Raw genomic sequence first — 21399 nt, forward strand, 5'->3', positions numbered from 1 at the left:
GGCATAACAGAATTCACTATGAAAGAATTGAAGTTCTTACAGAAGGACTACAAGCTCCCCGCTCGACTTCCTAATGCTACCCACCAGTAAAACTTCCTGACACGACCATGCGCAGGCTCCGAATCCACGGATACTTCTTTCTTGAATTCTTCAATCAGCTACAAGCTCCCCGCTTGCTTTTCTTTTTAAGTTCCAATGGTTGCAACTATAATGATCTTCAAGATGTTGAAATCATCTCTACCTTGAAAACCCTAAGTTTTGTGTAAAGGAAGTCTCCTCAAAGATCTCACACGAGATTCACACAAAACAGCAATGTATGAGCAACAAAGCAATATGGACAACCCACAAAAACGTGGCTAGGGTTTAGTTTATATACCTAGGGTAAAAACACAAAACCCTAAACGTTTAATGAAGTAGGGCTGAGTTGGAAAATCTGCAGAATATTCAACCTGTCGATTTTCGATCGATCGAGTCTATTCTTCGATCGATCGAGCCAGGCCGAAAGTCCCAAGTACTTCTGCAGCCACTCGATTCCAACTTTACAATATTAAACCAACTTTGAGCAATTCTAAACAAGACTAAATACACTTTTTGATCATGGTTTGCCAACATTACAAATTAGAGTTCTAAATACAAAAACTCCTAAGACCTTAGAACCTAACAATCATAATACATCGAACAAAGGGAAAAAACTGTGTTCGTTGATTTAATGATGATGCTGGCAAGGATGGTAATAATATAATAGATAATGAATGAGATACGGTACAAAATGACAGTGGTAATTCTACTCAAAATTTGGAAAAACACTAGAGCACTTTTCTCAACAAAAGAATGGATCAATTAACTAATGCCAAAATAACTAGTTTGAAATTCAGTACCTTGATGATGGTGGCAAATTTTATAACACATATGCGAAGTTGGTTGGCTTTAGTATTCGCAAAAATAAGATAAAGCATAATAAAGATAACATCGTGACCTCTAGAAGATGGGTTTGTGCAAAAAAAAGATTGCAAACAAGAAAAAATGATGTAAAGTTAAATTTCATGCAAGAGGCAAGGCCAATAACAAGAAGTGGTTGCAAAGCCGCTTTTCTTATTAGGTTTGATCGTAAATCAAATAAATGGGTTGTAGGAGAGTTTAAAAGGGAGCATAATCACAACTTAGTTACTCTATTCAAGACTCAATTTCTTGTTCACACAAGACTATTAAGGATTTCGATAAGTCTTAGATTATATCACTACATAATATTGGGGTCAAATTAAATCAAATCATGGACCATTTAATCCAACAAGCTAGAGGATATGAGAACCATATAATGGCATATCGCAATTCCAATATGCATGATAGTGATGCTAAATGTATGTTGGCAAATTTACAAGCCAAATTAGATATGGACTCGTCATTTTTTTTTCTTTCAATACACCATTGATAAAGAAATTCGTTTGGCAAATCTGTTTTGGCTAGATTCTCAAAGTCGTTTAGATTATGCATGTTTTGATGATGTAGTTGCATTTGATACAATGTATAAGATGAATGTATACAAAAAAAAAAAAAAAAAAAAAAAAAAAAAAAAACCCTTGTTATATTGGTAGGAGCTAACTACCACTAGCTAACCATAGTATTTGGTTATGGATTTTTGGTTAATGAGACCATTGAAACATATACTTAGGTGTTGCAAAATATGCTTGTACTAATGAACAATAAGACTCATATTTCAATCATGACAGATGGGACAAAGCAATGAGTAAAACTATTAAAACAGTTTTTCCAGTCTTGTTATCATCTATGTGTGTGGCATCTTAAAATGAATTCTTTTGCAAGTCTACATAATAAGGAAGTCTATGAAAGTATAGGAAGTGTATGAAAGTTTAATCAAGTGTATGGTACAGTATGTTACACTAAATGAATTTGAAGACATTTGGAAGAAAATGGTCAACAAACACAATTTACATAACCATGAATGATTGCATGAAATGTATGCTAAAAAAATGAAAAGGGCTGAAGCTTACATGAGAGCATAGTTATTAAACTCGGCCCGGACGTTGACTTGGTCTATGAGCTAGGTCACTAGTTCAACTAGTGCGTCACCAATCAAACCATAAGGTCAAATAAAAAAATTTTAAAAAAAAATAAGTATTTATAAAATTAAGTTTGGGAAATCATAACCTAAATATGTAAATTAAAAAATGAAAAACAAATAGGCATATGCCTAAATTAAACTCGCCATTATAATTCAAAATCAACGTTTCCTAAGCAATAGCATTAGAAATTCTATAAAATTCACAAGGAAAAATTATGTAACTCAAACTCTAATGCTAATTTCTCTTAGTCTCGCACTGGTTGTTCCAATTACTCCAACCCATGGATTACGACCTGGGCTTAAACTTGAAGCTCTATCTTCATTGAAAACTCCAACATTAGCCTCATTATTAGATTCTCTATTTTCATTAGGCTCCTCACTCCTAGCTTCATATTGGTTATTAGGATCTCCATTATCATTGTCATCATATTCAACCAACTCTTCCTAGTTCCAAGTTATCTACATACATTTAAACTCTTATATAAAGCCACAAATGAAATAAAAAGAAAATACATGCGCTAGAATAAGTGAATTTTGTAATTAATGTAACAAACTAACCAATATCATTTTCGTTGTCTTGGATTGTACAAGCTGCTAATTCATTTTGGAAGGTCTCCAATTCCTCCACTGTCAAATTTGTTGGCTCATCCTCTAATGCCCAATTCGTATTCTCATGAAAAAACTTCAAAGCTAATAGGATCATAGTTTCAACGCTTGAAGTAATTTCTACACAAATTTATTATACTCGTGTTAAAAGTTAGAATTTGAAAGTAGTGGAGATCAGAAAAAAAAAAAAAATATATATATATATATATATATATTTAACAATTAAAGAGTTGCATGTAAATAACAATGATTATTAACTTTGCTGTAATCTTAAGTTGTCATGGACATAGACTTGATCATTAAGGCGTTGATGATCTATTCCTCTTTTTTGAGTGATTGTGTTTAAAAATAAAAATAAAAAAACCCTCTAATTGCGCTTATAACCAGAAGCACTACACATTTGGTTTAAAACACGAATTGCTAGTTTTTGTAGGTTTGGTGCACTGGATCCATAGGATATCCACCACTCATCTATGTACAGTTATACACAAATTGTTAAATAAAGACAATCAGTGTTTATACAATATAGACTAAATGAAAAAATAAAAGCAATTAAGAAAATACAACTAACCAATAAATTATAGTATTCTTACCAGGTAACATGACTTCATGGTCATAAACTGAAGACTTTCGTCCAAAGTCACCTTCTACATTTTTAAATAATTTCATCTCACTTGTCAACTTACTTTGTAATGTAGGATTTCCATAGGAATGCCTCTCAATGACATCCAAAGAGCCTAGATATGGTTTGCTTATGTTTTGCCATTTCAGTGACATTGAATTGGTTACTTGGATTTAACCAATAACCAGCGACATAAAAATTTTCGTATAGTTGTCTATCCCAACAAGACTCTACAATTCTCAAGTAAGGTTCAATTCTTTTCTTTCTCCTATGGAACCTCTTAATCATCTCCTCCCTCACTTTAGGCATAGCTACATACAAATATCCCATAGCAAGTCTATCATTACTATCAACTATGCGCAAGCCCAAGACACGAACAAGTGGCTTAGTGGCTTGTACAATGACTGCACATTCCTTCCAAAATGTAGAATTCAAAACATTATCCACAATTTTTTTTCCCCTTGCTTTATTTAGCATATGCTAGAATTGTCCACTTTCTAGATGCTACCATAGCTCTTAGTGCATCCTTTTGAGCCAAAATACTATGTAACGCAATAAAATTTATGGCAAAGCGGGTTGGAGCAGGCCGAAGTATCTCCCTTCCGCCTGTGTTTTCCTCATCAAATGCAATGCATAACAATGGTTATATATATACTTTGTAATTTTTGAAACATGAAGTACGACATCAATTACTTCATCTAACTTCCCCATATCTTGTAACATCAAATTTAAGCAGTGGGCTGTACAAGGAGACCAATAAACTGTATGGAATTCTTGCTCCAACAACCTCCCTACAGCAATGTAATTTGTAACATTATCAGTCACAATTTGAACCACATTTTTAGGACCAACAAGTAGCACCACCTTTCTAAGCAACTTATAAAACATATATGCAGTCTTTGAAGCATCAGATGCATCAACGGATTTTAAGAAAACAATACCCTTTGGAAAATATACTAGAAAATTAATAAGAGTTCTCCTACATCGATCTATCCAGCCATCAGCCATAATAGTGCAACCAGTCTCCTTCTATGCTGCATGATAGTTATCAACAAAATTTTTGACCTCCTCAACATTCTTGGCCAATAAATAACCACGAAGAGCATAAAATCCAAGGCCCTTATAATTACCAGGACCCATACTAGGAATAGTATCAATCATCTGTTGATAATACTTGGAATTAACTGTAGTGAATGTAATACAAGCATCGATCATCCACTTTGATATGGCAAGATCACATCTTTCTACTGCTTCCTTACTTTACAACACACTTTTAAGAGTAGGCTGAGCTCCAGGAGTTGTTCTTGGCAGAAGAAACAATGTCACAAACTCACACTATACATGACAAAAACAAAAAATTAAACAAAAGATGCTTAAACTAAAAAGCAATCAAGAAATAAAGTATATAAAAAATAAATAAATAAATAACCCCCTAATCAAAAGAAGATGGTGGCAATGGCACAGAGTTATATGGTATTATGGTCATATGTACATGCTATTCAAACTTCAAACTTCAAAGCATTAAAAAAATTATGCACAACAACCCGTAGCAGTAGCTTTTCTGGTTTTGAGAAATATGAAAACTAAAAAGTGATGTGATGGTATGATAGGGCACAGGGAACAATGCTTTTTTTGGATTTTTTAGGTCTTCTATTGTTTAAATTACCATATTATCACACATTTAAATAGTAAAAGAGTCAAAAAAAAATGGATTTATTAATGTAATTTTACATAATTCACAAACTCGGCCGGCTTAATAAAACTCTACTAGGTCACACAGGTTGCATAAAACCCACTAGATTGCACCAGTTTTGACTGGGCCACTTACATTTTCGATCCAATTGATCACCCGGCCCAGTCAATGTGCAGGGTCACCAATCTGAGTGGCCAAGCTGGGCCAAGTTTAATAATTATGCATAAGAGGTCTTCTCTTTTTTTTTTGGTACAAGAGTACACAACATTGTGAAGTCATGAATACATTCTTGAATAGATTTCTAGATAGGAAGACTAGGCTTTATGAGTTGTTCCAACAAGTTGATAAAGCACTTTCAAGTATTAGACATAATGAGAATGGAGTAGATTTCACTTCAAATTATACTAAACCTATTATAATTACTGGGTTAGCTAAAATCAAGAAGCATGCTGCTACTATAATGACAAGGGAGATATTCAGTATGGTTCAAAAAGAAATAATGAATGTACAAAAATTCATTGTGCTTAACTCCATAGACAGTGAAGGTTATTGTACCTACACCTTATCTTAGTATGCATGTCTTGACTCAAAATGGAGTATATTATCCAACTGATCAATGTATGAAGTGCTCTTGTTTACTATTCTAGTCATATGGATATCCCTGTGAGCACTTACTTTCCATTATGAAGATTGAACATTTGAAACAAATCCCACGGACATGTAAATGAAAATATGGCTGATTTGCTAGTTGTAGTCAAATGTGTTGCTTTGGCTCAAGAACAACAGAAAGCTTCAAATAATTGAAGGTTGAAATAGCAAGGCTGAAATGCCGCCCTGAAAGAACTTTATAATTCAAATAAAAATGCAAATGAAGATGGGATGTACTCTAGATTAAGAATCAATAAAAATGTTCGTGACCTAGCCATTGTCAAGACTAAAGGCGACCATGGTAACATGAGTAATAGAAAGTTGAAAGTTAGACGATGTAGTAATTGTAAAGATGTTGGATACACAAGCACACATGTCCATCTACCCATTTTCAACAAGGTGAATATGTTGATAGTGACAACGTACATGAATTTATGGAACATCCTACACTGTATGCAACTATTGGTTCACCTGATTTAGATATACATTATTATAGTTTTCTTTAATCATAAAAAGTCTATGGGATACTAGACAAAATATTAAGTTTTTTTTTTTTTAGCTGTTAGAATTTTCGTTAAACTTTATTAGTATTTATGGTTAACACACTGTTAGTTTTTGGATAGAGTTACCGGATTGGAATTAGGTTTACTCAGTTGTGAATGGCCAATCAGCAGGTTAAATGAATGGTAGACATCAAAATATTGATGTTGTGTTAGGTGATGCATTATGCAAGAGATTTTCCTTTTTCAAATTTTGGTTTTGGGTTTGCCACTACTGATATATATGATATGTGACTTGCTTGTGATTTTTATTCACCGCACACAAAATTTTATTGGTGTATATGGAGACCAATTTCTACAAAATAGAAGAATAGAACAAAGTCAACAGAGGGCTCAAACCACACTATACTAGCTTCTAACTCACACTGCAAAGTAAATAGAAGCCTTGTATGTTGTCTGACTTCAACCATCACCAATTGATTGATGGATCTAAACCTACATTGTTGTAACCATGGTTGTTAAAATCGGGATCTAGATTGTACAATCCTATGATCCTATGATCTTACCTACCAAAGAGATCTAGATCGTTTCAAGATCGTTCATATTCAAGAATTGGTACTAGGATCATTCAAAAGCGGTGGGATTGGTGGGATTGTACATCCAAACGATCCCACACAATACCAATTTCTTGCCAATATCTTCGGGCTAACAGATGACTACTTGGGCTCAAATAAAATAAAAAACAACCAATGCCCTATTTTGATCTCTTCTTTGAGTTTATGAGAAGAAAGAGACATGTTTTACAAAGAATATAACCAAAAATTAAACCCACAATAATGATACTACTACTTACGTGCTTGCAATAAAGGAAGTTTACACTTTAGCTTTGTCATTGATGTTTTACAAATTTGCAAAAAAAGAAATTCCGATGAAGCTGAGGAGAAAGGGCAGATTTACTGAGGAGAAATGGCGACTTTTAGAGGAGAGCATCAAACAAAAGATAAAAGAGAAGAAGGAAAAGTGAATTAGAAGTTGGGGTAGGTGGGGATAGTGGGTTCGTGGAAGTATTAATGGGATATGTATTTTCTAATGTGGTACCACATTTTTGCATGCTTCCTTGATAGAATACCATTTGTTTTTAACTTTATTTTAGGACGGCTCCTCCCCTACAAAAAATAAGATAGAGTTAAAAAACAAAGTAAGAGTAGTAAATATAATACTTGGCATTTTGTAAGTATTTTGTTTTGAAAAATATAAAACAATTTGTAGTTCTTCTAATCTTAGTTATTATGTATATTATGTCAAATTTATATCTACCAAAAAAATTATGTCAAATTTATTATTTTCTTTAATGATATATTGATTCTTTAACATACACCATTATCATAAGTGATTTTCCACCTTATTAGTGATTTTTTTAACTAAACATTTATTTAACTTTTTAGGATAATCTGTATTACAAATTATCTTATAGTGTACAAATTATAATATATTGATGAAAATCTTGTTGTTGTTGTGGTTTTTTTTTTTTTTTTTTTTTGGATGAATTCATAATTTATATGATTATTTGACATATAAATTCATATCCAATGTTTTTTTCAATTTTTTTTTTTTTTTTTGATCTTACGATCTATGATCCAATTCTATAATCCATGATTCCACCATCCCTCCACGATCCTATGTAGGATCTCGATTTTGACAACCTTAGTTGTAACTATGTTTATAGGATCCCAATGTCATCAAACCCAATTTCTAACATCCAACTACACCTTCTAATCCCACACAGTAGTTGCATCCCTTTGGTACAACTATACAAGTTGTCAAAAAAATCAATAACATTAGTGGATTAGTAATAGTTTAATAAAAATTAAGACAACTTACATATTTCTCATGCGTTGATGGTTTATAATGTGTTTATTACTACTAAAATTGAATTATAGTAGGAGAAAAAGAGAAAGAGAAACCTATTTGAGGGATTCAATGCTCGAATACTATCATTAGGCTAGAGAATGGTGGGAATTGAAGAACTTAGTTTCTTCTTTTATGGGTCTTCCTTAAGGTTTTGTTTAGCAGCTGTCTAGGTTTCTTGTGGCTGGTTTGGAAGAGAAGAAGCGTTGAAGGAGAGAGTTTTGTTTAGTAGCCGTTTAGGTTTCTTATGCCTAGTTTGAAAGAGAAGAGGCGTAGAAGGAGAGACAGAAGTGGGTAAGTGAAAGAGAAATCTTATTTTGTTTTTGGTTTTTGTTTATATATGTAACCTGCTTTATCGATAACCAGTATCCACTCAAATTAAATAAATGGTCAAGATCAAAACACCATTAAATTAAGAGAAGTGATACGTCCACAATATTTTCACAACACTTTTATAACAAATCATATGTAGTAAGGTGTTATTGTTTCCAATTTAAATTCACAATTTAAATTACTTTTTTGCTCACTTGTAACAACCCATAACAACTTGTCACTTAGGATTTATTGCGAAAGTGTTGTGAAAATGTTGTGCACATAACATTTCTCTTTCATTGGTTTAGATTTAAGTGGATATTGTATCCAAAAAAAAAAAAAAAAGGTAGAATGGCCCATAGTAAATACTTATATGTTTCGTAATGTATGGTAATATGTAATCACTATTAATTAGGTATATAGTTGTACACATTAATGCTAAAAACATTCTCATATTAATGTTATCATATTTAAACACATTTTATGTAACATATAAATATATTAGCCATACTAGGGTTACACAATTTCCCACACCCAAATACATACTCTATTTACATATCAACTCTTGATTATTTAGGCCTTTTTGGATATACATTACTAACAATTTCTTTAAGACCTTCTCCCCTCTCTCCGTGTGTGTGTGTGTGTTAAAATACTTAGTGATAAAGCTGAGAAATTCACCAGTGAGTCACACGATGCCTTCGCGCTCGCACGTAAACCTACACAATACAAAAAAGAAAACCTATCAAAGGGCACCGGTGTGGTGCCGACCAAATACCTTCTGAAGGTTAAGTCAGAAAGTATTCTCACAACTCTAGAGTGCTAGAGAGGGTAGATAATGCATACCTTTATTGGTGAGGGTATTGGGGCTTTTATAGTAGTCAAAAGTTTTTCCTCTTAAACTTGGCATCCAAGTCTTTTCCTTGTAGAAATCATCTTTTTTAGAGTCCGAAACGTGGTGGACAGATCTTCTCCTTATAGGGAAGATCTTCACCAATACATGAAAATTCTAGAATCCAAGTTGCGCAAGGACTCTGTTTAGGGCTTTATGAGAATGGGCCAAAGTGTTCCCACTAAGGGGTCCAACAGGCCCATGGCCGACTAGCCCATCTTTCTTCTCTCCGTCCACATCAGGTCCGTCCACGTAAGGCCTTGTGTAAATAACGGGCTCGTCTCTTCTTTAGTTCGTGGACTATAGTTAGCCCGTACATTCACTCTAGGCATCCTTGCGCGTATTTTCTCCCTTTCACTTAGTATTCTCAACAACAACAACAACAACAAACAAAAACAAAAAACAAAACTTTTGATTGGATTTCAACACTTTTACATGGGACCACCATATGTAACACATGTACTTGTAGAGGCTAAAATCAAATTAAGAGTTTACACATAAACAAGGTGTTAATTTGAGTGTAGAAGGAGGTGTGTCCCTTGCAGTACACTATACACATTCCCAAGTCCCAACTAGTTTGATACAGAAACATCGATATACAGTAATAGCAATTAAAAAGGAAAAATCATGGCCTTTCAAGCCATTAAAAAACTTGCACTAATTGAATTGAGGAAACTCATAATAGACAGGTTTAATATCATTCCAAAATTGGAATTTCAATTTTAAAAAAGAAAGTGCAAACTACACGTTTGGTTTCTAACCTTTACGTTGAATGTCAATTTGGTCATTAATATTTCAAATGTATCAATTTAGTTCCTAACCTTTTGCTTTTGTGTCAAAATAGTCCATGTCATTAACTAATGGATGGAAAATGTTTACGTGGCTAACAACCAAAATAAAAAAATTATTTTTTATGCGACATATACTACCACGTGTACTACCACATGAAATTATAAAAAAAAAAATTAAGAAAATTTGTTTAGAGAATTTGTTAATATCAAATATAATTCAAATGAAAAAACTCAATCAAACTAAAATCCAACGAATACAAATATAATAGTTGCATTCCTTAGCAAAGAGTTTGAAAGCCAAAAGAGGCAAAACGTTGTTTTTAGTTTCATTTCATCCTATATCATCATCCATCAGTAACAATATGCAATATCATCCTTCTCACTTGCCACTCTTTCTATCCTCCGCTACCATCGCAAGCTCCTTTGCATGAGAAAGAAGAAGTACTATGTGGGTATCATCATTTTGCAAGACAATGGCTGATATTGATGCGGCAAATGCAGTGATGGTGGTGGGCTATAATAATAATGTAGAAGAGAAGAAAGGAAATAAATCCAGAAATAAGTAAGAGGCGGAAATGCTGGGCATAAAGGGTTGGGGGCCTCTGCAAACAGTTGCATGGCTCATTGTACTAGGTGATATACTTTGATTTGAACAAAGCATGGGAAATCAACAAAGATAATAGGTAAAGTGAAGAATTTTAGAAATAACGCGTAAAGTGCATGGAATCAAAGGGTGGGTTTGAGTTATTTTCTCATCATGTGTGTTTTTTTTTCTAATTTTTTTTAGAGCGGTGAATCAATTCAATGGGTGAGCTTGATTTTTGAGACTAGAGGACTCTAGGGATTTCAATCCTAGTTTAGGGATTTTTTTTTTTTTTTAATAATTAAAACCAAGAACCACATGACAACATGTGGCATAAAAAATAATTTTTTATTTTAACCGTTAGCTACGTCAACATTTTCCACCCATCACTTAATGGTGCCAATAGTTTGAACTGACTAAAAGCAAAAATTGGTGACAAAATAATTCGTCGCCTAATCTATTGAAATTGAAAATTAAAAAACATATACATACAATCAATGACGAAATATTTTGTCTCCTTATATGGCCAAATAAAAAAAAATTACAAATTAAAAATCATTGGTGACGAATTTATTTTGTCTCTGAATATAATGTTTAGTGATGATGAAAATATTAGGTAACGGGGCTTAGGTGACGAATGCTGTTTTTTCACCATATGTATTTGGCAACGAAATAATGACATATTGTGATGAAAAGTGTTGTCACCGTAGTCTACTTTTGTCATAATAGACAGTGACTATTTTGATACAATACCAAAAGGTTAAAGACTAAATTGACACATTATCTATATCTTCCATTCAAAATGACTAAATTAACACATTTGAAATGTTAAGGATCAAATTAACATTCAACCTAAAGGTTAAAGACCAAACTTATAGTTTACCAAAAAAAAAATTAATATGCCATGCATCAATAGATGATAAACGAATTTCATTAAAATCTCTCTTCTATCAAATCTTCTTCCTTTTTTTTTTTTTTTTTTTTTTTTTTAGAAGGCTCGTCTATCAAACCTAAATTAGTGTTTCTACTCTAAAAAAGAAACTAATATGCCATCAATAGATGACAAACGAATTTCATTAAATTCTCTATTCTATCAAACTTTTTTTTTTTTAGAGAAAGCATGTCAAGCTTTATTAAGAAAATCCAGCAATGTCATCTAGGAAAATGGAAAGTAAGGGTGGTGGAACATCCTCCATCCACACCGAAAAATCTAAAATACAAAGAGCATATCTTGCTAACTTATGCGCAACCTTATTACCCTCTCTCTTTACATGAGAGTACAGTAATTGAATAAAAAAAACCAGCATGAAATCTAATATCCTTCATTAACAAACCGTCCGAGGAAAGATAGGTGCCATTATTTATCAATGCCTTGGCCAACACCAGTGAGTCTGACTCCAAGATAACACAATGAAAGCTCATTTGTGATGCAAAGGACAATGCTGTTGAAGCTACCATTGCCTCAATCTCCAAGGTCGGGTATAGCTGTGGTAGTTGCTTGGACATTGAAGCCAAAACCATGCTATTGTCATCTCGGATCACCACACCAATGCCTGACTTTTTTGTTCTCTGAATGTAGCCCCATCATAGTTAATTTTCACCATTACTTGTGTTGGAGGACACCACCGGTCTGAGTGGAAGTTGCTGTAAGCCAAGGATAAGGTGGCAGAGGTACGGTTTGTGCAAACTCGGCAACCCGCTCTTTTGCCATTGCAACAAGAAAATGAGAGCTAATGCTAGGTTTGTTCAAGCGTACCTGGTTCCTCTGAGTCCAGATTAGCCAAGCCGAAGTTGAGAAGAGCTCCAGGTCCTGTTGGTTAGTGATGAGCCACAATAATAATTCATTGAAGTCCACAAAGGTGTGATTTCTTCGGCATTGCCACTTTGTCATCATCCCAAATCACATCTAATTCTCTATATGACCACAGAGTATGGAGTGATGATTCTATTACCTACTTGCAATGATCACAGGTTGGGTTATCGATAATAGTTCGACGCACCAGATTCTCTTTGGTTGGCAGTGAGTTGCGGCATGCCCTCCACATCAAATTTTTAATTTTGTTAGGAACTTGCACAAACCAAAGTGTCCTCCACAGATGTTTGTCTTTCACCCTCTGCTCTTCATCTAACTCGGCTTGCTCTTCAGCCTTCAGGAATCTATACTCGGACTTAGAGGTGTAAATGTCGTTGTTTGTGAATGGCCAAAATAGGCTATCCTCTGCCTCACACCGTGAGAGTTGGATGGCTTTGATCAAATCTACTTCCACAGGGGTGAAGATGTCGTCTATCATCTCATGGTTACACTGCCTTGTAGTTTCGTCAATCAATATTTCCACTTTCGCATCTGCCAATGTCTCCGCCATAGGTGAAAGAACTTGTGGTGGATTTTTCCTTGGTAACCAATGGTGTTGCCATATGCTCACTACCTTGCCATTCCCAATCCTCCATCAACAACCCCTGAGACATCCCTCCCATGTAATATACTATTCCAAGCATGTGAACCACCACTTGTGTGTTTAGCCTCCATGATTGTACAATTCGGAAAAAAAAGTGCCTTGAAGACTTTGTAAAGTAATGAATCAGGGTTTTTCAAGAGTCTCCAAGCTTGTTTCACCAATGAGTAATCATTGAACATGGATGTGTCTCTAAATCCCATACCCCCCCCCCCCTCCAATTTTGATTTTGTTCATTCATCCCACTTCAACCAATGTATCTTCGTTTTATCCCCCTTGGCCCCACCAAAATTTCTTAATCATGGTTTCAATTTCATGGCAAAGACCCAATGACAATTTGAAGCATCCTATAACATATGTAGGAATGACTTGAATGATAGCTTTTACGAGTACTTCACGACCGGCTTGAGACAAGAGTTTTCCTTCCCTTCCTTGTAACTTACGCCATATTAGTATGTATCAAACTTAAGTGTTCCTTAACCTTACGTGTACGTTTGATATTTTATTTTTGGGCGTGTATAATGATGCTGTCTAGTTGTCTACATGGGGAATATATGGATATGGTGCTGAATTAATTTTTTGGATTTAAATGGATCATGGATTCATGAATGTTTATTATAAAAAATAAAATAAATAAAATAAAAACTGATTATTTGTCCCAGTTTGAGTTTTCCCCAACAGTAGAGTGACAACTCTACCAACTGCTATATTATTATGTATCTATTTTTTATTCTTTTTAAATTTGGATTATTATTATTTATAAAAAAATTAATTTGTAACAACTAACAAGCATAAAGTCAGCATCAGTCTACCGTGGTTTGCCACTCAATAAGGAAAGTAAGACAGAAATAAAGAACGAATAATTGGAATAAAATTTATTTTCACAATTTCTCCCAAAAAATAAAATGAAAGAAACAAAATTTGAGTAATGTTATACAATAAAAAGCCACAAAAATTTTACAACATTTCTAAATTAGTATGCCAACTCACACATAGGCTCACCGCAATCTCAAAAATAATTTTTTTTAATGATGTGATATACTAAATTAAGAATGCTTACTTTCTCTTAAAAAAAATAAAAAATTAAGAATGCTTGCAAATTTTTGCTGTATCTATTGCATTAATCATAAAATTTCGAAGTCTACCTCATTCTCATTCTCCCGCTTCAGCAACACATAGTCCATACAGCCCATTGCATTAACAATGTGTTAGGGATATTTGTGGGATATTTTGTGTCATGATTGTAATGGAATATTTGGGGGATAGTTGGTAGTATGGCTGTAAGGCCATTGTGCACGTGTACTGTTAGACAGAAAATTTGGACTCGGGCTATTGGGTTGGTTGGAGTAAAGGCTAGTTATAGTACCAGACACGGGTGTACAGTGGAAAACATTAGTCAAGGGTATAAAAGTCAGTCTCTGCAGAAAATATTAAATAAGATGATTGTTTCCAAATTTGCTTCTATTTTCTCTGTTTCCTTCTATGGTCCCTTTCTGTCATTTTTCTCTTTTCCATTGGAGGACCAGCTGACCTCAAATCAGCTAGAGAAACCCAAATCCATCTATTATTCCACTCCTAACACAATGATAATTTTGATAATTCTCCAACCAAATTTTGAATTGACAAGTAAGTATTAAAAATTGAAAATGTTCCGTAGAAATTATCAAAGAAAGAAAAGAAAATGTTGCGTAGAAATCACGATAATTTCCTGCCTTAAATTAAGTATCTTTAAGTTCACCTGAATTCCCTACTTTCTAACCCCACTCCCCAAGTCTCAATCAACCAAAGTTTTACATACAAACGCATATATACATATAGAGATTCAACTCCCCATTCTTTCTTCATCTTCGTATCTCTCTCTATCTCACCTCCTAGCCCAACACATCCCCAACCCCCACAGCAGAATTCCCACCAACCACTGATCTTAATCTCCTTTTGATTTAAATTTTCATCACTTCCTTAGATTTTGGAGAGAAATTCAACCTCACCCATTTCGGTTTCATCAAGAAAAATAGAGGTAGAAAAGTAAGCTTTTCTAAATTTTGTTATTATGTTCTGCTTGATTGGTTTATTTGGCGGTTTAATTGTGATTGTTTTTTACTAAGTCGGGGCATTGGGTGAATTAATGTTCATGAATTAGAATAATTGTTGGGGAAACAAATTTCTTGTGTTTGTTCTATTCTGCTGAAGAAGGTAACAATGAGCAAAGTTGTTGTTTCATTTGATGAGGTGATTTGTTGTCTTATTTGTTAATGGGATATATTTTGACATTTAATTGAAGATTTTTAACGTGTAATGACTGTTATTTTTTTGAAAATGTATTGATTGTTATTTGAATGTTTGCTAAAACTCATAAGCTGTTGAAATATATTTTATCTCTAACTATAGACGTGTAGAACTTCAAAAGTTGTTGAAGTTCTAAACAGTTAGAGATAAAATATATTAGTGTTTTCAAAAAAGTTAAAAAGCCTTTTAACTCAACTTGTTAGTATATATTGGTGTTTTCAAAAAAGTTATATTTTCAATTTTCTTGTTGTAATTATCGAATTAAAAAATAATAAAATAAAATAAAATAAAAATAACTTTATTTGAATGACAATAATTACGTACATTTGAATAAATTATGTGAATTTTTATTATAAAGATAGATCGAAGTTTTTTTTTTCCCCCTTTTGTGGGACCCGTTAAAATAAACCCAAGAGACTGACTTTTTGGGCTTCCCAAAAGACTTAGTTTTGTTCATCTGCTACCCTATGTAATTGCATAAAATTTTGGTATTCATCTATAATACCATCGATAAAACAATTTGTTTAGGATTAATATGTCTAGTAGTTCCCATCAAAAAAAAAAAGTCTTGTAGTTGAGTATAAAATTTCATGGTGTAATAATACCGTTTTCTATATTTTGTGAATTTATAATATTATCTATTGGATAATTTATATTTTGTGAATTTGATTAGTGTACACTACTATCTATTGGATAATGTCTTAGCTAAAAATTTATAAAAATTACTATAGATTGATTTCTAAAGCTTTAAGGTCCATTTGGGAACAGTTTATTTAATTAAAACTGAAAAATTTTTGCTGAAAGTGTAAAAAAATAAATAAATAAATAAATGTTAAAAGTTAGCTAAATCCATAATACAATGAGACTCATGAAATAGTGCAATAGGACCTATAAATAATATCAAAAAGAAGCTAAAAACTAAATATACTAAAAGAAATAAACTCATCCCAAACGCATCCTAAGTTGGAATGAAAGCTACTACTTACTATTATTATGCTATTACTTACGTGATTAAGTTTCACGTAAATGGATTACTATTAAAATCATTTTTACTTTTCGTATTCTATCCGCATGCTCTAAATTTGTCGAAACATGTTTGATTTGTCAAATAACAAAAATATAATTAATAAATTCTAAAGAACTAATTTTGTGTTATATTAAATGACCCTTATTAAAATCTTTGACTGACCAGGCTTTATCCATTGGATCAACCAAAACCTTAGATGAGTCATAAAGGAGTTGGTTTCTTTTTTTTCTTTTTTTCTTTTTTGAGAATGAGTTGGTTTTAATTAAATAAGTTTACTTGTGTTATTTTAATATTATGCTCGATTCTTTATTGATTCGCGGTATTCTATTCTATATTTGATGATTTTGTCTTGCTTTGCAAAAAATAATATTAAATACTTTGAATATCAAGTATAATACCACACACCATCGCGCACTCTTAGTGCGGTAGTTACTCCATAAGTACAAATGCTTGTGGGATGTGGTGGGTAAGGGCCGGAGTTCAAGTCTCCAAGAAAGAGTTTTACATACATATATACCTAGATTAGGTTAAAATGATTTCATATTACTCTCTATTTTATAGAAAAAGATTTGATTGCATATTATGTAATAAACACTACTCTTAATAGAAAAAAGTTGCTACAAACACTTTGTTACATGCATTTAAAGTCACAATTTCAATTGTCAGAGGCCTTGTAACTAAATTGGCACCTCCCCATACACAAAGTGCTTGAGGGTCTAGGAGGAAAGGGCTTGAGCTGTCTCAAAAAAAAAAAAAATCCACAATTTCAGTTGATTTTTTGCATGGGTATAATAAAGTGTTTGTATTAAACACTATTCACACTACCGTGTTTTGATTTGATAATCTGATTCGTATTAATATCAAGTTTAATGGTTTAGAGCGGAAATCTAAACATCGGTTACAACTTACGATTGCATATAATTTTACTTTTGTTATTTAATATTATGCTTGATTCTTTATTGATTCGTGATTTTCTATATTTGATAGTTTTTTCCTGCTTTGAAAAAGAATATTATAAAATAGAAATTCTTGATTACGTACATAATTAATTTGGTTTGTAAAATATCAGCTTTAGAGTTGAAATGTATATATAAATATCAATTGGGATTGCAAATCAGAACATTGGGTTTGTGTTGTGACAGTGAGATTGTAATTTGTACACACCTCACCACTGAGATTTCATGGCAGCCCGTGTATTCCCTCCGAGGAAACTCCTAAAAAGCTTCGGCAACTGTTACTTCTTCTCTAGGCCTTTCAACTCTTCTTCTTCCTCTCCCTCTTCCTCTTCCATCTCCATCAACCACAGCACAGAAAAGCTAGAATCTATTATCCAAAAACAACCACCACCCACAAACACAGACACTTCTCTCAACCTCCATGATGTTGAGAAGCTATTCTCATCCGTACCAACCACCAAGCTCCTACGAGCCTCAGCCAACCTTCACTTTGCAGCCATGGAGTCTATGGTGGATTTTGGGATGTGGGTCATGAAGTCCAAGCTCATGGAGATTTTAAAAAATATATATATATACAATCGATTATATATATAAATACCCACCATTTCGTCTCTCATCTAATCTCCAAACATAGAGTCAACGTTTTTCGACTAGGATTCATGCTTAAGAAAGATAAAAAGATGAAACAACCACAAAGTAAGCTATATAATGAATAGTAAATAAATTAGAATAAAGAAAATGAAAGTTCAGTTCATGAAGCAAAATAAACCCAAATGAAAAGTAATGGGAAAAGCTTACAGAAGCTGGTGGAAGAGACTTGGCTATCTCAACAGTGTGAAGGAAAGCCTCCAAGTTCCGATCACAAGACTGGTTGTCACTGACACATTCCACAGCATAATCAAGCATGACTCTGAGCCCATCGCCACCTCGGTGTAGCCTCCGCACGGTGTCTCCGGGGGCCAAAGCATCCTCTCCACCACAAAAATGCTCATAAAACGTGTGCTTCACAACACCCAACACCATATCTCTGAAAACCTCTATCTCCATGAGCTTGGACTTCATGACCNTTTGTTTTGTTTTGTTTTTTTTTTTTTCATCTTAAAGAAGATTTTTTAGGTAAACTTCTAGTGATACTCATAGATAATCCCACCCCTAGCTTACTTCATCACATTTGTCTATAACAAAGGATGGAAAGATTACAATCCATAATCCATATTAAAAGCACTTACCTTTTTGTTTTTTTGTCTCAATATTTTTATTTTATTTTTAACAAAACTAACTTTTTTAAAAATAACTAGCTTTTAACTTTTTGTTTTACATTTAACAGAAAAGTTACAATTTTTTTTAATACATTTTGATAAATATCATGCAAATAAATTACCAAAAACTGCAAGATTTCCAAATACACACTAATTTAGTAGGTATGAAACATTTTAATATTCAAATCCTCTTATTCCCAACTATTGGGGAAAAAATTAGAATTATTATTAGACACTCATTCTATGGCTGTAACAATTCCACTTCCCTATTGTAGGGAAACGTACAGTTGCATCCCAAATAGGTGATACCCACACAGCATTTGAGATAAGGGCAAAGTATTTGAGAGGATTTGAAATACTGCTTACTGTAAAAAATCATCATTATTTTACATCTAATTCACGTAGCATTTGAGATAAGGACGAAGTATGTGTAACATATTGTGTTATCATTAAAACGTAAATTGAAATTGTGAGTTAACGTTTTTAGTTATTAAGGATGTGTTTGTAGGGGTGTTTAAACAACAATTTTTGTTGTTTAAATAACATAACATATATTTTTACAACATTTTTTCACCCGTACGTATTTTAAAAAAACTTAAATAATGTTATTAGAATAACATTACTAAACAGATTCCAAAACACTGCTTACTGAAACATACAGATCGTTAAATCATAGTAACAAACATCACCCTTTGAGATAATGTTCGACCAAGCCGACCATATAAACAAGGTATGATGTTTGGGTGTTAGACACCTTTCCTTTTATCCAGAAGAAAGTCTGTAAGCATTAAACAACTAACAAGCCAAAGGAGGCAGAGTATTGGCAACACGCCTGTACAAACCATAAACATGCCGCATGATGAGGCCCCCCCACACATGTCCAGACCCATAGCCCTTTTTTCATTTATTTATTTATTAATTTTACTTACGAGCCCCATCTTAATCTATCATCTCTCTCTTTAAAACTTAAAAAATGTAATGCCTATTCAGTTCTATCAAAAAACAAAAAACAAAAAAAAAAAAAAATGCCAAGTAAAAAAATCTTTTAGGATTAGAAATGTAAAAATTTGCTAATTTGATCAGTAATTTTTAGGGCTAATTTGTAGTTTTTAGTTTGATGTTTGCAATAAAATGTTGCATATACATGCGGATGACTTTGAAGGCAATATTAATTTCTATTGCTTTTCAATGTAAATTGTAGAAATTTACCAACTTGTCTCTTAAAAAGCTTTAATTTAATGTACTAAGGTAACCATTAGATTTGGATATTATAGAAACTCCCGTCTTGTTGAAAGGTTGGTTAGATTTGCTAAGAGTCTTATAGTTTAATTAATATTGTGACCAATAGAAATTTTAGGGTTCAAATTACCTTTCTCCAACTATCAAATTATTTAAAATAAATTTTTAAAAAAAAAAATTGATTGGATTAGTGGATTTTGTTACTTTCTTGTGTTATTTGGTTTAACTATGATAACAACATGAAAAATGAACTTCCTTTTTCCCCCTTTCAACAGGTGAGTTTTGTTATTGTGAAAATATCTGCTATTTGCCCCATGAATTTGCTTGAACGGGTTAGTGACTTGTTAAGATGGCAACACAAGAACCCGTCTTTCAATTTGCCATGGAAGTTGGATACCCTCCCAATTTTGTCTAGTATAAGCCCTACGTATCACACCCTCCATAGGCCAGAACCATTAACATTAGATGAAGAACATGATTTCCAACTAGCACACCAGAGACTATTAAAAATATGCCAAAAATGTTTGGAAGCCAATGTCCCTTTAACGATTGATGCAGAGCATACGCCAGTTCAACCTGCCATTGATTACTTTACCTACTCTTCTGCAATTATGTACAACAGAGATGATAACATAATCATGTATGGGACAATTCAAGCTTACTTGAAAGATGCAAAAGAAAGATTGTTGTTAGTAACAAAGGCTGTAGAAAAAATGGGAATTCCAATGGGGTTCAAACTGGTGAGAGGAGCTTATATGTCATATGAAAGAAAACTAGCTTCATCCCTAGGCTTTGAGTCTCCTATCCACAATAGCATACAAGAAACTCATGCATGCTACAATGACTGTGCTTCTTTCATGCTCGATAAGATTGCCAATGGTCCTGGTGCACTTGTTCTTGCAACTCATAATGTCGAATCAGGTAAAGAATTTGAAACTTTAATTATGTGGAATATAAAAATGTATTCTGAATTTTGAGCATTATATTTAATTCAAGATGTTGATGACAAATAGGGAAAAAAGCAGTGGCAAAAGCACACGATTTAGGTGTTAAAAAGGTAAACCAAAAGCTGGAATTTGCACAACTATATGGAATGTCAGAAGCCCTTTCCTTTGGTTTGAGGAATGCAGGATTTCAAGTTAGTAAGTATATGCCATTTGGCACCATGGAGATAGTTATACCATACCTTCTGAGGAGAGCTGAAGAGAATAGAGGGCCGTTATCTGCTTTAACCCTTGATAGGCAACTAATAAGGTAAATTTTAGTATTAATGTATGGCATAAAACTTGGATATGATTATGATGTATGTTAACATGGGCTTGATTTTTGTTTGCATGCAGAAAAGAATTGAAGAGAAGATTAAAGGCAACAGTTTTTTAAGGTGTACAAGATGGCTTTGAAGTTTGAACAACACCAAACTCAAATAATGGCCAATATTGTACAAATATTTTTAAAAATAATAATTGATATTTACTTAATGGCATTTATGAAATCTATAATGTGATTGTATGGGGCTGACACTACTACAAGATCTCAAGATCAAT

The 21399-nt window shown here is 33.2% G+C and overlaps 1 protein-coding gene across 1 annotated transcript; it reads left to right on the plus strand.

Annotated features, from left to right (window-relative positions):
- The first annotated feature begins 14829 nt into the window (after nucleotides 1–14829).
- Nucleotides 14830–21347, plus strand: LOC112015740 (proline dehydrogenase 2, mitochondrial). The gene is made up of 6 exons (XM_065774466.1): nucleotides 14830–15113; nucleotides 17544–17913; nucleotides 18892–18983; nucleotides 20047–20776; nucleotides 20869–21109; nucleotides 21196–21347. The coding sequence occupies exons 2-6, from the start codon at nucleotides 17583–17585 to the stop codon at nucleotides 21233–21235; spliced, it is 1434 nt and encodes a 477-aa protein (XP_065630538.1). The 5' UTR covers nucleotides 14830–15113; nucleotides 17544–17582; the 3' UTR covers nucleotides 21236–21347.
- The last annotated feature ends 52 nt before the right edge of the window (nucleotides 21348–21399 follow it).

The sequence above is a fragment of the Quercus suber genome, unplaced genomic scaffold (assembly GCF_002906115.3).
Source record: "Quercus suber isolate HL8 unplaced genomic scaffold, Cork oak 2.0 scaffold_93, whole genome shotgun sequence".
Taxonomy (NCBI): domain Eukaryota; kingdom Viridiplantae; phylum Streptophyta; class Magnoliopsida; order Fagales; family Fagaceae; genus Quercus; species Quercus suber.